The sequence below is a fragment of the Rhodamnia argentea genome, chromosome 2 (assembly GCF_020921035.1).
Source record: "Rhodamnia argentea isolate NSW1041297 chromosome 2, ASM2092103v1, whole genome shotgun sequence".
Lineage (NCBI taxonomy): Eukaryota > Viridiplantae > Streptophyta > Magnoliopsida > Myrtales > Myrtaceae > Rhodamnia > Rhodamnia argentea.
Window position 1 is genome coordinate 23331910 of NC_063151.1, and position 19363 is coordinate 23351272.

Here is a 19363-nt window from a genome sequence, read left to right on the forward strand (position 1 = left end):
AGGAGGATCCTGGGAACTTGCTGCGGGGAAACTGCTTTGGTAAGAAAGGTGCTAATGGAAGTATTTTGCAGATTGATACTAAAACTGCTGCACAATAGTGAAATGAGTAGAACACAACAGCACCAGAAATGCACATAACACTTGCTCTATTCATTAAAGAAAACTATAGAAATGGGCACGCATTTCAGGTAAGTGGAGGGTGCTGTGTTGAGTAGATACTTTATAATGTGATTTCCCTTCTAAGTCTAAGTAGGCAAAGGGTTTACAGTTGCTGCTGCCTATCCACTGTGATGTTAGTTGATCTCGTGTGATGCTGTTGGATCAGGACTATAAGTTTCTTTTAAATATAATGACCCATGAGCTTTGTTAGTTCTGGATAAGTTTGCGCTGCTATTAATTGTTCCTTCTCAATGGTGTAACTGCACTGTTCCTTGATCGTATCATCTAAATTATTATAATTGGCCATAATGCCACAACTGTGATTCATCCTTTTTTCCACCGTATGGGTGATTCTTCGGACGGTGCCGTCGGATTCATGCTTAATTTTACATCTGATCATTGGTTCTCTGCACGATTGACAACCTTGTTTCCATCAACCACCTGTTTTCCCTCCCTCCTGTGCTCGGTGTTGCGTATACAGTTATACTCAAGTCTATGTTGTGAACTGGTTGTACCTGCTTCAATCTGGGTGCATGTTTGTCTCATTTTGGTTATGATAAGAACACGTGACGGCATGAATGTCAAGTTTTTGTCTGATAATGTCCGATGGGGTGATGCTTTCTTTGACCCTGTTAGATGCTTCACAGAGCAAATGAAAGAGGTTCTGTTTGGTGCCGAGCCTTTTCCTCCAGTTCTTTAATGACTCATGATATTCAGTAAGACGATGCAATCTCATGTCATGCAAACGCAGGAAAATTGCTTTTCAATGCTTTTATAACGGATAGTACAGTCCCCTATTCTTTGACTAGTAACTACATTCTCTTGGACTGTTAAATGCTTTTATGAGGTTGCTCTGGTAATCTTTAAACTTCAAATGGGTTTTTCGGCACAATTTTGTGAAGGTTACATAGTTTTCTTTTTAGATTTTGGGTTGAATTAGCATGATCAGGGCTGCCAATATTAGTGCTGTCGTTTGCATTCATATTGAGCATTCCGTCAAATAAACGCACTATGATCCAAGTTCAAACACCGACAGCTTGCTGGTTTCGTCTTTGTATTTATTTAGGTGGATCAAAGAGATACCACTTAAGAGGCTTGCCAAACCTTGCTGCGAGGAGAACGGTGCCTGTTTAAACTGATCATCTCTTACAACGGGTTTCTCCACTTTAAGACGAACCCTCTGGTGTCAATTTAATATGCTTTTGCATGCCATTTGATCTCCGAAAATGGTTCCAGTCTGGTAGGGCAGGGTTAAGGAAGGGTTCAACCGGGCATCGCCCGATACCTAAATCGATTCTGCATCATCTGCTGGTCTTCGAGTTGGTGATGTTTGGCTTAAATCTAGAAGGGCTGACTCTGCAATCTATCAATACACTCCATAGCCAAGCTCACCTTACAGTTCCCTGAGAAATTGCTAAACAGGTCCATGGTTTCCCTCTAGCTATGATATCGAAGTGGCATCTGGTCTTTTGATGGGACAGGTCATGAAGGATATCCGAGTCATCCGTCATGTACTAGGTTGATGGCTATTGCAAACGAACTGTTCTGTTCTGGTTTTGTCACCTTGTCTCATGGCCCTCATCACTGTACCTTGGACTCTGGTGGAAAGAGACATCAGTTGCATTGTAACGGTAGACTTTCTTACCACAACATGTTAAATTCTTCAGGGGGGGCAAAAATTAATATGTTAATTGTAATCAAGCCCATCACCTTTATAAATATATGACTTCCTTCTATTTCCAATTGCCAGGGGTCAAAATGAAAAGCATGCCTGAATGTTGGGGGGCTAATCTTATAACCAAAATCGACGCGAGGGACTTAGTTGAAAAAATAGGAAAAAAATTCATATCAGGAATGAAAGTGAAAATCCACCCAAAACATTATTACTCCCTTCTAGAAAATCAAAATCGCTTTCCATTTTCCACCGCACAAAGGACCCCAGTCAAGCCAACACAGCGCCGGGGAGTTGTAGCCCGGCAAGATTGATGCACATGCATAAAGTTTGTTTGACCCGAGAAATGCCACTTTCTACATTTTTGGCACTTCTCATCATTGCAAAAGGCCATTAACTTTTCAATTGGGTCCCTCCACCAATATTTGAGGATTGTGATGTTTTTGTTCCTTGTTTTCTTTGAATGTTCCCAATTAGTTTGTGAGGGACCTTTAGAGCAATGACACCACAAGATCCCCCCCAACCATCAATAGAAATATCTGTATGTGGTGCCATAAATATCAGAGAGTGGCCAGTATCTGCTAAATTGTCTCCTAGCAATCTTTTATACCTATAATTAACTCAAACATAGATAAAAAGAAAAGTGAGTACAAAGGAACGTTTATTTCACGGGAAACAATTCGACAAAATTTTTTTTATCGATAATGAAAAATATCATGTAAAAAAACCGTATTTTCATCGTTTACGAAAATGTTTAAAAAAAATTATTATCGATAATGAGAAACACCATATAAACGACCATTCCAAGAGAAAACCTCAGCACGTTATTTCCGAATGCTCTTATAAACCGAACTACATGTAGTATGAATACGTAAAAAAAATGAAGAAAAAGAGTAAAACAAAAATACCGATTTGATTGGTATTGAAATTGAAATACACCATTTGTTGTAATTTCTATTTATACATAACCATCGGTATTTGATTCCGGGGAACATGGAAACGCACGTGTGTGAGGAATTGGATATGCCAATGGTCGCCCCCACCTTTGAAAAGGAAAGGGTGCCATGCTTTTCATAAGCAAATACGTTATAAAAATTGGAGGATCTGTTCTGACCGATAGATTTCAAACTTAAAACCTATGACAAATTTTATTTGAAATTGCTAGTCTGAGTTTTCATTTTCAGCTATATTTATAATTAAAATTTTTACTTTATTAATATTTCATATTTATTCGCGTGTCTAAATATGAGTTGTAGTAAATAAGTTTTAGAAACAAACGGTCATCATTAAAAGTGATGATTGAATATAATCGTTCAACTAAAAATATTGGTAGAACTTGGATAGACCCTGGAACCTATGATATAATAGGTTTCGGATTTCAAAAAAATGATAAACATATTCCGATTGATAGATTTCGGGTTTTCGGGAGGAATCTGCACGGAAGAAAATTAGATTGTTTCTAACTACTTGGTATATTGATCCAACGTTTCAACTTCTCACGAAACAAAAGAACCTTGTGGTGATAATCAACATCGATAGCCAATTGCGGTATGCATCATTTATAAAACGAATATAATCACGATAAGTAATCACGAATTGTCGGGATACTTAAGATATGAGTATTTCGAAGACGTAGGTTTCGAATTTGTCATTTTTTGTGAATCCTGTTTGGGGGCTTACGTGGGCAACTCGTCAAAGCCAACATAAAAAGAAAAAGAAAAAAAAAACCGCTATCATTTTATGTGAGAATGGAAATCTGCAAACGACAACTTGGGCTGGCAATGGCTAGAATTTTAAGGATAAAATGGTGCTTTTCTTGATGAGTTATTTGACTGGACAATGCAATAAAAGGGGCACGTACGAGGCCAGCACGTGTAAGAACAGGAATGAGACAAACTTGAGAAAACTGGGGGCTGCGTAGTTGGCAAAGACGTCAAGATTAGACAAATTGGTACCATCGTTTGATGATGAGACTGAAATATATAGATGAAATGAAAGCTAACTACGCGTATGATAACATTTCTACTTTAGAAATTAATTTTTAATTAAAATTTAATTTTTTTACTTTTACTCAAAAGTAAAAGTTGATTTTTCTATTTTTATTTCAAAAATCGATTTTTGATCATAAAAATTCGTTTGGTAATGATTAAAAATTTCTACTTCTAAAACATTATTAACATAATTTTTTTATGAAGAATTAATGTTGGTGGCCGAAAATTTTCTACTTCATTTTTAAATTTTTTAAATTTCTTTTTAAAAAATTATTATTGATATTTTACTTCAATGGCAGGAAATGGCAACTCGGTAACGGCGGCCGGCGGAGGGCGGTGGGGGGTTGTGGTGGTCAACATCCACGAGCGGCGGCCAAAGGCGAGAGGCGGCGAGCGATGGTCAGAAGTGGTCGCGGGCACCGATGGGCGATGGCCAAGGATGGTTGGCAATGGCGGTTGTCGGTGACAATCGACGGTTGCCAACAGCAGCGGTGGGTGTTGGTGGTTAGCGATGGGCGGCGGCGGAAGTCGGCGGAGGCAAGTTTGATCAAAAAGAGGGTAAGGGCGTAATGAAAAGAAGGTGAGACAATTAGTACTTTGTAAGGTTTTCTTTTGTCCAATAAGTACTTCTTGAGTTGAGAAGCTACTTTTGTTAACTTCTTAAATAGGGGGAAAAACAACTTCAGAAGTGAAAATTCACTTCAGAAGTAGAAATTTCTTTCAGAAGTACAAGTTTTTACCAAATGGATTTCTACTTCGGAAGTTATATTACCAAACGGATTTCTACTCCAGAAGCACTCTTGAGTAGAAATCCACTCCCATAAGTGTTATCATGCGCACCCTAAATTAATTTTGGCAAAGGTTGACAGCGGTGGCAAGGCCCTTGTCTAGTTTTCTTTTTGATTTAGCTTAGTTGTTAATCTAATTTAAAAAAATTTTGGTCTAAAAAAATAAATTCAGACCAAAATAATGTCGTTTTAGCCTTATATTTCTTGTTTTAGCTACGTTAGTACCATGTAAAAAATATAAAATAATAATAAAAGTCACTTCAATATTTTTCGTTCGCCAAATTGGACGAAGTTAACGAAATGACTTGGTTACACTAATTTGACAAGTTTTAAGACTTATTGCATTTTTTTTAAATTAGAGCCTAATTATATTTTCGTAGCAAGTTTTAGGATTTCTAGTTTACTTATCCCCACAAAATTCAAAAACTTCATAAGGAAAAATAATAATTACAAAGGAAAGGAGTCATTCAACGAAAGGGAGTCTAGGAGAAACTCCAAATGCAAGAACGAATCCAAGAAAGCCAAAGTATTTGCTTCAAATGCAGAAAGCCCGGCCATATCAAACTGGAGTGCCCTTTGTTGAAAAGGGATGGAGCAAAATCTGTAGATGTTTCACTAAAATTGTGTGTTGACCCAAATAGTGAAAGATTTTTCACTAAAGGTCGATCTTTGATTTTTTGGTAACGGTTCAGTGACGATTCGGACAAGGATTAAACTATGTAACAATGATGAAGTGGTAACGGTTCGGAGACGATATGGACAGAGATTGAACTGCATAACAATGATGAAGAACAATAAACTTAAATGAGAAGAACTATAAATACCGAAAATTGAAAATATATTAACAAATCGGATATACATGGAGAACTTTTTATGGTGCATCCTTCTAAAATTGGGTGTTGACCCAAATAGTGGAAGATTTTTCACTAAAGGTTGATATTTGGTTTTTTGGTAACGGTTCGGTGACGATTCGGACAAGAATTGAACTGCGTAACAATGACGAAGAACAATAAATTTAAAGGAGAAAAACTACAAATACCGAAAATTGAAAATATATTAATAAATCGGATATACATGGAGAACTTGGTCTTCATAAATCTTGATTTTATGGTGCATCCTTCTATAGTAATCACACACTACATTTTATAATAGAAGGCGCTAGCCTGACGGCCTAGCGGCATCGTTAGTCATTTCTGATCACACAATCTGTCAATTAATGAGTGCTTTATGCAAAATACTCGATGATGACGTGCGGATCTATGATTGAGATTGTATTATTCGTGACATTATTTTTCCTTTTATAATCTACTAAAAATAGTTGCCTATAAACATTTTATAACTATGCATGCGATTACAGCTGCAATTCCACAATTCTAGGCCCCATGATCACAAGTCAACATTATCCATGAGTGGTTACAACTCCTTAAGTGCCATTGGACTTAAGGTTGGCATAATTGTCTTCAATCGGCATCTTCACTTTATCCTTTTCCTTCATTTCCCTGGATCTAGCACATAGCCAAATTCGCTATGACGTTGGCCATGTTGATTTTATCATTGAATCAATATGTTTGTTGAGCATTCGCCATCATATGTTGATAGATGTGTATTTTACGGTCATCGATAATCATTTTTCATAGTCATCGATGAAACTTGCCACACGTTGATAATTGCATTATATAGCCGCCGGTGACTGTCACGTTACTCAACCAAATCGATGTCATGCCAATTATAAAGAATTGGTCTCTTTTTTTTTTTTTTTTTTGGGTGTAAACATGCAAATCCAGTTACAAGGATACAAATTAAGCAAATACCCGTTTCATGGCTGAAGCGGATGTCGGCGAAGATGAGGTAGATTCTGAACTTATATACCACAAAATGCATGAAATGCTTAAGACAGGGGAAAAAATTTATGAGCTTGAAAAGGAAAATTCGTTTTGAACTGAAAATAATGATTTGCAAAATGAAGAAATTCTAATACTATAGAGAGAACGAGATTCTCTGCGAACTGAAAGATTCTCTATTGGCTCAGGAACTTTGGAAAGGATTTCGGTTCATCGAATTCCTTTGTATAACACAAAAGTAGGTTTAGGTTTCGTACCCCGACAAAAAGCAAGAACCTTTGAGTCTTTGACCGAATCAAAAGAAGAGAAGAAATTCGATTTCAAAAATACAAAAACCCATTGTCGCTCTCATTCTAACCAAATCTAAAGGTGCACAATATCCGTCCTCCATGCCCTTTTCTTTTTGTCTAAATAGGACAAAAAGAAATTGGCAAAACATCCTTTTCGTAGCCTAAGTTGTCACGTCCTTTGCTTCTAACAAAGGAAGGACCACGGTTTGTGTGGGTACCAAGGAAATAAGTAACATCTTGATAGTAAGTGCTCACTGCACATTGCAAATGATCTAACCGAATTCATCCATCTCTCTATTGAAATATTACTGGTCAACCAACGGCTAGTTGCCTGCGTTCAGTGTTGCTACCGTGCTTGGTCTTTTTAAGAGACGATCGCGCATTACATCATCTAGTTCTTGCATATCGATGTTATTCGTATCGTTTTGACGTGTCGAAATATAATGTTAACTATGAACTTCCTACGTTGTATTCCATGAATCGTGACGTCTCTTTTTATGACCAATTACTTTGCGTTTGTTGCTACGAAGTCGCTATTGGGAAATATGATGAATGAATGGGAAGAAATAGAATCACACTTTGAGGCGTGATAATACTCTTTGTAAGGAATTATTTGCCCCACAACATTGCTAATGATTATTGGCAAAAATCCTCATGGATATAATAAAGTCTTGGAATGAGAATATCAAATAGAAATTTTGATATTTCCCAAAGAACTCTCAAAGGGAAACTAAAATGGAGGAAAAAGTGTAAAAAGAAAAGCCATAAACTTATTGCATTGGTATGGATTCGGTGATAAACCTTTTAATTGTACCAATTTAGTCTTGAACTTTGCATTTGTGCCAATTGAGTCCGTCCGGCCAATTTTGTTTAGAAATTGTTGACATGGACATTGATCGTCCCACAGGCACGACCGACGCTAATGTGAACTTTTTCATATAATTTTTAACTATTTTTTATTTTTTGATATTTTATTGGTTTTTTCTTTTTCTTTTATTTACTTTTTTTATTATTGAGGGTTGGCGAGGGCATTGTAGCCCTTGCCATACCTCGACAAGGGTCACTGGCCCTCGCCTTTGGCCGGCGGGGATCTCGCCGGCCCTCAATAAAAGAAAAGAACAAGAAAAAAATCAAAAAAATTTATCAAACATTAAAAAAATGTCCATGTCGGCGTCCGCCGTACCACGTAGGATGATTGACATCCATGTCGATCATTTTTAGCTAAAATTGGCTGAATGGACTCAATTGGCACAAATGCAAAAGGTTTATGACTAAATTGGCACAATAAAATGTGTAAAACTGAATTGGTACCAATGCAATAGGTTGAGGGTTTTTTTTTTTACACTTCAAAAATGGATGTTGATGTAAGTGAATATTGCACATAATCATTTGACACGTAATATCATGTATGAAAATAATACAACTCAAAACTGTATATTCGAACACAACTCTTTATGTCCGAAAAAACAGGTTAATTCGAACAAAACTTTTCATTTCTACAAACTGTCATGTCTGGAAAATTGCAACCTTTCAAAACTTGTAAGAGCACCTAATAACTGTTAGGCAAAATATATATTCATAATTAATAATGATAAAAACTAATCGTAACTCCTTTGTGAACAATTTCGCTAGGATACAACAGTTATTTTATAATTATTAAATTTTAATTTTAATAAATATAAATAAATAATCATTGATTAGTGCCTTCATTTGAAAGCCTCGAATAGCTTTTCACTTATATATTGGCTCATAATCTCCCATATTTTGTATGTTTTACAAGCAAACAAATAACAATTGTGTTACTTAAGGTTTAGGGTTTAGGGTCATGTGTTAGCATGAGTTAGAAAGATCATGCGATTCGTTAGACTTAGGTACCAATCAAATGCTTGCAGATCTCATCGAGAAAGGGTCATGAAAATCATGGGAGAGGAAGGGCACTCTCACTGGTTTTTAGAGATGATCTGAGTAGAATCCCCCTCCATTGCAATGGCGTCCGTCGAAGCCTTTTATTGTTTTTTCCCTTTCATGATCATGTCTTGAGAGTTTTTTTTTTAATCAGACATGTCTTGAGAGTTCAGAGGTTAATTCTATTACGGATTATCCGAGAAATGTAGTACATGGATTGGTGGATTTTGCATCGGAGGAATAGGAGTTATCAATTCCATCAGTTTGTGTCCCATGTCGGGCTATTGCATTTTCAATTGAAATCGAGATAGGCTGGATTTTAGTTGTTAATAGTACCTCATCGCTTTTAGGTTCTATTTATTTTTGTGAAAAATGAATGATTTGAAAAATATTTTTTCTAAAAATGATCGCTTGTAATTCCTTTAGATTATTAGTCAATGGAAAGTGTTTTCCTTATCGACAATAATTTATGTCAAACATTTTCGTAGACAATGAAATATTTTCCGTCCATTTATTTTCTTAAGAGATACAAGATATCATTTATTTTTAAAATGACTTCTGAAACACTAATTTTCCGTGAAACAAATGGAATCTTTAAAGTAATCATGGATGCTTTTGATAAGACTACCTTTGCAAATAAGGAAGTGAGAGGGCGCTTTCTACATATTATACCGATAGATCTTATGATTGTGTTTGGTCGATTGTATTCAATTTGGGACGGGTTCGTTAAAAATGTAGTGATTGAGAGCGGTATGATGAACTCGCGTATAGTGTGACCATGAAACTTCTAATTTTATATCCAACCCAAAGGTTCAAGCCAAAATCGACCTATAAGCATGTATAAATAAATAACCCATCATATCTTTAGGAATGGGAAAAGAGCCGAGTTAAGTGAGAAACCAGATTCTATTGAGGTAAGGACAAACTCTCGTATTCCTCCGTTAAAGCAAGAGTTAAAGTTTAATGTAGATGGTGCATGGAAGGATAACAAAGGGGCCATAGGTATTATTGCACAATCAGACGGAGGCTTGGTTGTTCAAGCATGGAGAAGACAAGGAAGATGGAACTCAACATTGGAAGTGGAAGTTGCAGTTGTTCTTCTCGCTTGCAAACTTCCGCTTGCAATGCTGCTCAATCTCTCGACATTCACAAAGCAGTCTTCAAAAGTGATTGCAAGGTGTTAATAAATGCAATACAACATAGGTATCTTTGCCCTTGGTGCCTTCATCCATTCATTTCGGACTCTCGTCTCCTTCTAAACAACAACCTAGGATGGATTTTGAAATGGACCAGCAAAACATATAATGGAATTGCTCATGAGCTCACAAATTGGGCTTTTCATTAGATAGGAACTATATCTTCTTTTCTTTATAATAATCTCCCATCTAGAGTGAAAAATAAAGTATTAGTAGAATCTTCTTTCATCAATTATCTTCATGTGGGCTCCTTTTACTCCTTGTAATATTTGCCCAGCTTTGATGGAATAAAAGTGTTTTTCTAGTGGAATAAAAAAAACCCATCTTATTTGTATTTATTAAGTGGGAGCACATCATAATTTATTGAGTCTATGCATGCTTATTATTAGTAAATAGGTAGAGAATTTTGGTCAATATAAATTATATAGTAAAAATAACTAGTGATGTGTACTATGATTGATTTTTATGTCAGAATAATTAAATATTAAGTCATGCCTTCATCCAACAACTTAAAATTTTAGAACAGTTAGCAATGATCCCACAAAATTCCATATGGTATCGGAGCAGAAGGTTTCGAAAAGGCCAAATCAAGAGCAGTTGACAATAGTCTTACAAAATCTCATATTTTATATTTCACAAAATATATTTATGTAGCATCCAAGGCAGACATCGATACAAAGGTTTAAAAAAGTAGGAAATTTTCACTTCAATCTACAACATTGGTGTTAAGCCAATTTGTTCAATAACATGCACCAAAGTAAAGAATATGATAATCCCCAAATTTCCCTGAACATCTCTTACAAATTTAGTTCATATACATTCCTAGAAATCTGCTAGCGGTCTTGCGCGCGAGAATGCCCGAAATTTTTTAACCCTAGGGATTGGTTTTATATTGCGTTTATTGTAAAAGATTGGGCTGAACACAAAGATTCTATTTAGATAGACATATTTATCTAGATATATAAAATTAAAATAAAATAAAATAAAAAAAATTCAAATGCTTCTCTTGTTTGTTCTCGTTCGTTGTGTCGGATCCATAATTAATCTTATGGGTTTATAGGATTGGTGTATTTTTTGAATCCCTTAGTTTCGGATCATGAATGGAGCCAAGTATCACAACCTCTCCTACCCATCTCGTACATTGTCCTTTTCGTTCCGTGGATTTTACGAAAAAAGTTTTTGACGAAAGAGGACAAATATTTCTCTTTTCTTTTTTCTCTTTTTTTTCCTCATGTAAATTTGACACGAGATGAAGGATTGGTAGTGACTTGGATGATGGCTATGGTTCCTGAAAAAAAAGCCAAAAACAGGGGGGGAGGGGAATTTATTTTTATTGTGGGTGGGGGATGAGAAATAAATTCGTTTTCGGGCCGAATCTGACATGGCCACCAGTGGGCCCCCACCCTTGACCGGAAAACGGGGTTCATCTCACGGTCACGTCGCTTTCCACGGTATAGCGCGAAGGGGCGTTTTGACTGCGTTCGGGCAACGGGCAGGGCCCCCCGCTTCGGGCAGTCTCCCTCCCCCAGCACGCCTTCAACACACTCACTCACTCAAAAAAAAAAGAAAAAAGAAAAAGCGAGAGAGAGAAAGAGAAAAAAGGTTCTTAAACAAAAGATGACACAGCACAGCGAGGGACTCTCTTCCTCACAAGAACGCTTATCGTGCAGGTGAAAAAGTTGCACGGAGAGAGAGAGAGGAGGAGGAGAAGAAAAGATGGATTCGAAAAGGGAAAGGGTTTATTTGAAATGGAAAGTGAAAAAAAACGCAATTTTTCTGAAATTTGTTCAGTGAAATTTTCAGTCTTAGCCCCCCTCTTCCACCACTTTTGGGCCTTGGCAGTGCTTTTGGCTGTAATGTGATGCCTCTGGATCGAAGTTTTGTCTGGGGATTTTCGTGGGTTCTCTGCTTTTCGGCGATGGGTGCTTTGTGCGAGTGATTCCAAGCAGTTCGGTGCGAGATTCGAGTCGGTGGTGGTGCTTTTGGGTTGTTCTTGGTGATGGTGTGTTGGACGCGGGTTTGTTTCTTGGATCTGGGAAGATCGCTTCGGTGTTAGTTCTGGAAATGGAGAGAGAGTTTTGCATTTCGCTCTTCTTGGTTCTTTGTTCATCATGGATGGTGCACGCCAACATGGAAGGTTTGTTTGTATCTCTCTGCTTTATTAGCTCAATTTTTTGTGCTTCAAGAAAATTTTGATCTTTTTCTTGTTCTTCTGGGTTCGTTCGTGATAATGTATGTGGCCTTTTTTTTTTTTTCCTTTTCTTTTGGGTTCAATATCGCTCTTCTAAGATTTTTTGGGTTGCGAATGAGTAGACCGACCATTATGTGGTCACTGTTGAGGATATTCCAAAACTGTAATTGCTGTGTTTATGCTTTTTTCTACTCTTGTTAAGTTTTTCCATGACTAACCTTTTACTCGTGGACTTAAATTGAATGAGTTTGGTGGCTTGATAGTCTCTTTTTGGTGCAATTTTGTTGCCCTCATTTAGTTGAAGCACTTTCGGTAATGTCTAGAAAGGCCATTCGAAGCAATGCTATTATGGAATGCCTTCTCTTTATAATGCCGGTTGCATTTTTAGGGGGATAATTTCAGGTCTTGTTGTGCAAAAAGTAGAATGAGGCCAGCCACTGCCAGTAAGGAAACAGATGTTAGATGATGTCGGGTTGACATGATTCATGAACTAGTGCAAGTAATGAAGAAGTTGTTTCCTGGAGTAATCTTATTGCCTTTTGAGAGGTTTGGTATGCTATTCACTTCACAGTGCATGGTTCCCTCTTCTGTGATATATGCGAGTGAGCTGCCTACTTTTTTTCATCACAGTGGTCTTGGAAATTGGAAAGGAAATACCCTTTTGCTAAAAAAAAAAATAATATTCATGCTAATGGTTACTGTCTGAAATTGATTGACAGGTGATGCTTTGCATAGCCTGAGGACAAGCTTAGAAGATCCCAGCAATGTCCTGCAAAGTTGGGATCCCACCCTTGTCAACCCTTGCACATGGTTTCATGTCACATGTAACAATGATAATAGTGTTATAAGAGTGTAAGTTCTCTCCTATTCTTGTGTTTTTTAATCTTTTCAGAGGGCTTGTCATGCATACTGGTGGAGCAATTGTTAAAGCTTTATTCCGTGGGCAGTTATTAATGAGGTTTATTCATTTTGACAGTGATCTTGGAAATGCAGCTCTATCTGGTCAGCTAGTCCCTCAGCTCGGTCTTCTTAAGAATTTGCAGTACTTGTAAGTTTGTTTGAACTTTGAAAAGACTAAATTTTACACCTGAAGTTCATACAGCCTTGATTAAAAAAAATGTTAGGAATTTCTTTTTCATTAATTTGTTTGAGGTTTTTCACTCCTTGCTAGTTTTTCCAAGTTGTTGACTGCCAGTTTAGCATGTTGTTGTATGGTTACTGTAGGTCATTGTACAACTGAAACGTGCTATGAGTGCTTAAGAGGACTTAGTTGAGATAAAATTCCTGTATAAGCAGTAATTTGGTATTCGTTACTGATGTAACTGCAAACTTTCCTATAGACTAGATGCTTGTCACAAGTAGCAAACAAAAATATTACTCTGAAAGCATTTGGGCCTGGGTTTCCATGTTGTCAAGGACAAGAGTCTCAGTAAAAACTCTTCCATTTGCACTTCACTGCCTTTTGTACTTGTGCTGCCTAGATACTTTGTAGACATCTGATCACCAATCCAATTGCTTTTGGCAGGGAACTCTACAGTAATAATTTGAGTGGGCCTATTCCTAGTGACCTTGGTAATTTGACCAGCTTGGTGAGTTTGGATCTTTATATGAACGGTTTTTCTGGTCCCATCCCAGATACATTGGGCAAGTTATCCAAGCTGCGCTTCTTGTGAGTTTTCATCTCCTCCCCCCAACTTTCTGAAGTATAGAAGCAACAGAAGATCATTAGCTACTTAGTCTCAACACTCTAATATATTTCGTGCTTTTACTCTTGTTAACTCTTACTTTATTCTTATTGAATTTTGTTTTATATGCCCCTGCTGACCGTGGGATTTAATTGGTAGGTGATGAAAAGAATTTTCTGTTTTTTTATTAAGGAAGTTATGCCTGTTAAATGATTAGAATTCAAAAGTTTAAGCTATTCGGGGTAAAAGCAACATGCAAGCAGATGGACTTTTTGAAGGGGGATGAAGGAATTGAAATTTGGCTCAGATGCCATGTGGGAGGAGTCACTCTAAAGCTAAGATAATAGGTCCAGCAGGGTACGTATGTATATTGGCCAGGACAAACCTTTCTGACAAAAAATGTCAGAACTTTAGTATGAGTTAGAATGATGTAAAACTGTGCTTTATAGTTTACCTCTCGCCTCTAATAAAATGGCAAAGGATTTGCATTTGACACAGTACTCAATTCAATCTATCTCTATCAAGGAGATTGCCGTTGTAGCTTTACATTTTCTTAACTATTCTTTTCCAACTGTATTTTGATCATTAAGCAAAACCATAGTGAGGCATCAGGAAAGGAAATACCTTATTCCATTAGGGTATAACTAGTGGTATTTCTGAAGATTGCACATTGTGTCTTTTACTTGAAAATAGAAACGTGAAAAGTGATTGAACTGAGGAATGCGTCCTTAAAATCTACTTGGTTGCTAAGTGACCTCCAAGCATGTGGACTATGTGATAACTGGTTTTCTTGCTTTAATGCTTTCTAAAATAAAGAGCGCATCTTGGGCTCAATGATTTGTTATTTTTTTTTCTTATTTTATTTAAATGTTTCTTTTTCTGGATTTAACAATGCGCTGAGAAAAATTTTGTGGAATGATAGGCGGCTCAACAACAACAGCCTGACAGGTCCAATTCCGATGTCTTTGACTAATATCTCTACCCTGCAAGTGCTGTAAGTGATCTCAATACTTGTGGATCAGTAGCGCGAAGAATGCTAGACATGCAAAATAATGCGTCTTTTACGACTCTTTGCAGGGATCTATCAAATAACCGTCTGTCAGGAGAAGTTCCAGATAATGGTTCCTTCTCCTTGTTCACTCCTATCAGGTTATTGAATGAAATTTGATCTGAGCTGTTATAATGATTATTTAAGAATCCACTTTGAACTTGATTTTGTTTATGCAGTTTTGCCAATAATTTGAACTTATGTGGGCCAGTTACTGGGCACCCTTGTCCGGGTTCTCCTCCATTCTCTCCTCCTCCTCCATTTGTACAACCACCACCAGTTTCTTCACCAGGTGATTGTCCTGTTATTGGTTCTTCCGATTTCTTTCAAATCATGAAGCCCTTTTTAATTGTATAGCTGCAGCTTGCCCTGGATGTTCCTGTAATAGTATAGTCGGCTTCTCTCAGAGCTACAGTGAACCAATTTAGTGGTGCAAAGCTACCAATTCAAATGCCATATGAATTTTTGTTTAATAGCTTGTTCCTTGTCATCTTCTTACCATCAATTTGACTCCGGATAGGTTCTCGGCATTGTTTAGTGTACCTTATTATAGCATCGATTGAATCATAAATGGATCTAGTAGCTTAGATAGATCGAAAAAGCTGTGAATAGGGCTTCAGTTATTCTTTTCTCAAGATAGTTCATAGGGAAGGCAACTCAATACAATAGGTAGCTCGAGCTGTTAAAGAAGCTCAAACCAGGTGGCCTAATCCAAGAATGCCGAATCCTGGACGGGAGAATAGGTTCATCTGGAATATGATACTTGATTATCTTTATTGGGGAATTGTTCATTTGTTTAGCATTGCTTAATGAGATATACATGCTTTGAATGTTTATACTCATATTCTTAGAATGCTGCAGGAGGGAACAGTGCAACTGGAGCAATTGCTGGGGGAGTTGCTGCGGGTGCTGCCTTACTCTTCGCCGCCCCAGCAATTGCCTTTGCATGGTGGCGCCGAAGGAAGCCCCAAGAATTTTTCTTCGATGTGCCGGGTTAGTGATTCGGAAGGAGGTTATTATTTTCCTTGTAATGGATATGCAGGGTTCTCATTACTTGCCTCTGAATTTTCTTTTAACAGCTGAAGAGGATCCAGAAGTTCATTTAGGACAACTAAAAAGATTTTCACTACGAGAACTGCAAGTTGCGACAGATAGCTTTAGTAACAAAAACATCCTAGGCCGCGGCGGATTTGGTAAGGTTTACAAAGGACGTCTAGCTGATGGTTCTCTTGTGGCTGTAAAACGGCTGAAAGAAGAGCGCACACCTGGGGGAGAGTTGCAGTTTCAAACAGAAGTAGAGATGATTAGTATGGCGGTCCATCGTAATCTCCTGCGGTTGCGTGGGTTTTGCATGACTCCTACTGAGAGACTTCTTGTTTATCCCTACATGGCTAATGGAAGTGTTGCATCGTGTTTAAGAGGTAGCATTCATACAACATTCTTAAAACATCTAAGGGTGGATACTGCATGTCCTAGTTTAACGTTTTTTCCTTGTAGACCTTCAGAGTATAGGGTGTTGCCAGGAAGTGCCTTCTCTGCAGTCTTGCATATATAACGTTAGGATGCTTTGTTATCACAGGCTGCAGTTAATTGGACAACTCAAACGATGTCAATATTACTTTTGTTTATTTCTTTGTAGAACGGCCTCCATCTCAGCTACCTCTTGATTGGAAAACTCGTAAGCGAATAGCGTTGGGATCTGCCAGGGGTCTTTCATATTTGCATGATCATTGTGACCCTAAAATCATCCATCGTGATGTAAAAGCTGCCAACATCTTGCTGGATGAGGAGTTTGAGGCTGTGGTAGGTGACTTTGGGTTAGCTAAACTTATGGACTACAAGGACACCCATGTTACAACTGCAGTCCGTGGAACTATAGGGCATATAGCTCCTGAGTACCTCTCTACAGGGAAGTCTTCAGAGAAAACTGATGTCTTCGGTTATGGTATCATGCTTCTAGAGCTGATCACAGGGCAGAGGGCATTTGATCTTGCTCGACTTGCTAATGATGATGATGTCATGTTGCTTGATTGGGTATGTGTTGGATATGACATTTATTGTTTGTCTGTGCTTTCCTTTGTTATCTTTTTCCTAGTGGCCAACAGTGTTATAATCTTTCTTTTTCAATTTTGCAATATTGAAATTCTCTTAAATAGCATCCTGTTTAGAGAGATGTCCTCTTTTTTTCAACTTCAAAGGACCTATGAAAGTTAAAGTTAGCTGCACTCCTTCAATAGATGATGCCTTTATGATTGTTATATTAGCTTCTTTAATTAGTTGACTGGTTATTTGGAGACAGGGAATTTTGTTTTTCCTCTTTCTGTAATGAATATAATGGGTTTAGTAATATGTTTTTTTCTGTATACAGATGAGCTAACAGATCCACTTACTGATTTCGATTTGCATTGCCATTTGCCATTTCCTGTAGTGGGTACATAAGTGACTGTCGATTGATTATTTTCCTATCTGGACCAAGATTTATGTTACCAAACTAGGCATGTCATATACTACACAAACTGATGCTAGATGAATTATGTTGCTTAGATTTGGCAATAGTAACCGAATCTCAAGAACAGATGAGATTTGTTTGCCTTTTTACTGTGTACAGCCCTGAAACCTGTTGACTTTGCTATAGAAGCAAGGTTCCAGTACAATATCTCCAAGCGTTATAGTGTTTCGATTTAGTTGAAAGGACTTCTCAAATGCTTTCACCGTGTACTTTATTCCTGAATCTTTTTTTGACTTTGTTAGATAAGCAAGGTCATAGTACAACACCTCCAAATAATTGAGGCATTTGTTGGATCTCTTTGAGCCATGCCTTTTGTTTAGTCTCTGCTGTCTTTTTCAGCATTCCATCCTTAAAAATTTGATGATCCCTCCAGGTGAAAGGACTGCTCAAAGAGAAGAAGTTAGAGATGCTGGTTGATCCTGATCTCCAGAACAATTACGTGGAATCGGAGGTGGAACAATTAATCCAGGTTGCTCTTCTATGCACACAAGGCTCTCCTGGTGACCGCCCCAAGATGTCTGAAGTGGTAAGAATGCTCGAAGGTGACGGCTTGGCCGAGAAGTGGGACGAGTGGCAAAAGGTGGAAGTCCTTCGTCAGGAAGTGGATTTGGCCCCGCATCCTAGTTCCGACTGGATCATCGACTCAACAGAGAATCTACATGCGGTTGAGTTGTCTGGTCCAAGGTGACCCCTGCATAGTTCAAGTAAAGAAGGCAATTACTTACTACTTTATTATTATTTTTTTTTAGTTTGAAAGTTTTTCTTTTACCTGCTTAACAACCATGTGCTGATTTGTCTTTGTGTAAGCCCAGGGGCGTTGTATTCATTACAAAACTTGTGCATATGAGCTTATCTTGTTTGAGGTGCATTTGCATCATCTCATCTGCTGCTGCTCTGCTGATATGATTTTGTTATACACAAGCAGTTTTGCCATTTGGCAGACTAGTCAAACTCCTCTATTTCCATGGTTGGGATGGCAGCGTAAGCGGGGAGGAGGGAGAGAGAGAGAGAGAGAGAGAGAGAGGGGGTCCTAATTTCTACTTAGAATCACACTTAGAACTTGGCAAAGTTGCCTAACTTGGATTTGGAAAATCGATAGCTTCTTCCAGTTATGGATCAGAGGAGCTCCCTCATTGGAATAACGATCTATCCTTCTTCTTAACATGTTTTCCTGAGCTTTTTCTTCAATGTTTTCTGCACTTTTTATGTTCCTTCTCAAAGGCAGCAAAGTGTAGCAATCATTAAAGAAATGCTCAAGATAACATTTCAGACAGTGTCAATTTAGCTTCTCCGGGTAAAGCGGCTTCTTGGATTTTAGAATGTCACCCACCACGATTTAGCACGATATCATCCCATGCCAACAGTATTTCCTGGGTCTAAAGTGTGGATTGTCGTACAAATTTATGTCTCATGGGATGAAGAAACGTCATAACAGCTAAATGGATTCAACGTAGTACCTGAAAATTTCATGTCGGGGACTCGAACAACGGGTCTACTGCCCCCATCATTACTTGGGCAAAAGATATGAACTTTCGTGCTGTCACATGATTTTAAGTAAAACTCGCATAAACTTTTGAAGCTGTGAGTGAGACTTTCTTCCCCCTACTTGTTGAACCAGCTGGCAATGTGGTATAACCCCTCTGGTTCTCTAATAACACCGGGAGAGGATCGTGCAATACGATTCTGGGTTTCTACGATGACATCTTAGAAGAGCCAATCTAGGATGGTTGCAAAGGACCACCAGCTTTGAAGTGTTTGTAGAATGCTACTGGTACTCATGGGGTCGTCCATATGCATCAGTCAAGACAGTTCAACGAATCGAAGAACGATGAAGATCCAATAGCATCAGCCATAACTAACAATACTTTGGGTAACAAGCCGCTGATTCAAGCAAGAAGGGGAGCAAAACACTGCCTTGGTCCCCTCTGCAAGGATTTATCCGAACATTAGTCACTAGCTATCAGCCCTGCTATGCGAAATGCAGCAAGTAAGATGAGCATGCGTATCAAAAGTCTGTGTGATTCGCAACAATATTCGATTTACATGGCATAAACCAATTGTTATCGTCATGTACTCCTATCGGATGCT

The 19363-nt window shown here is 37.9% G+C and overlaps 1 protein-coding gene across 1 annotated transcript; it reads left to right on the top strand.

The window, feature by feature from the left end:
• Positions 1-11423: 11423 nt before the first annotated feature.
• LOC115755469 (somatic embryogenesis receptor kinase 2) lies at positions 11424-18152 on the top strand. The gene is given in 13 exon segments (XM_030694877.2): positions 11424-11979; positions 12753-12818; positions 12821-12858; positions 12860-12885; positions 13010-13081; positions 13559-13702; positions 14641-14712; positions 14796-14867; positions 14946-15058; positions 15628-15759; positions 15846-16187; positions 16406-16800; positions 17649-18152. Coding segments are annotated over 13 exon segments (1860 nt in total). The 5' UTR covers positions 11424-11906; the 3' UTR covers positions 17964-18152.
• Positions 18153-19363: the final 1211 nt, after the last annotated feature.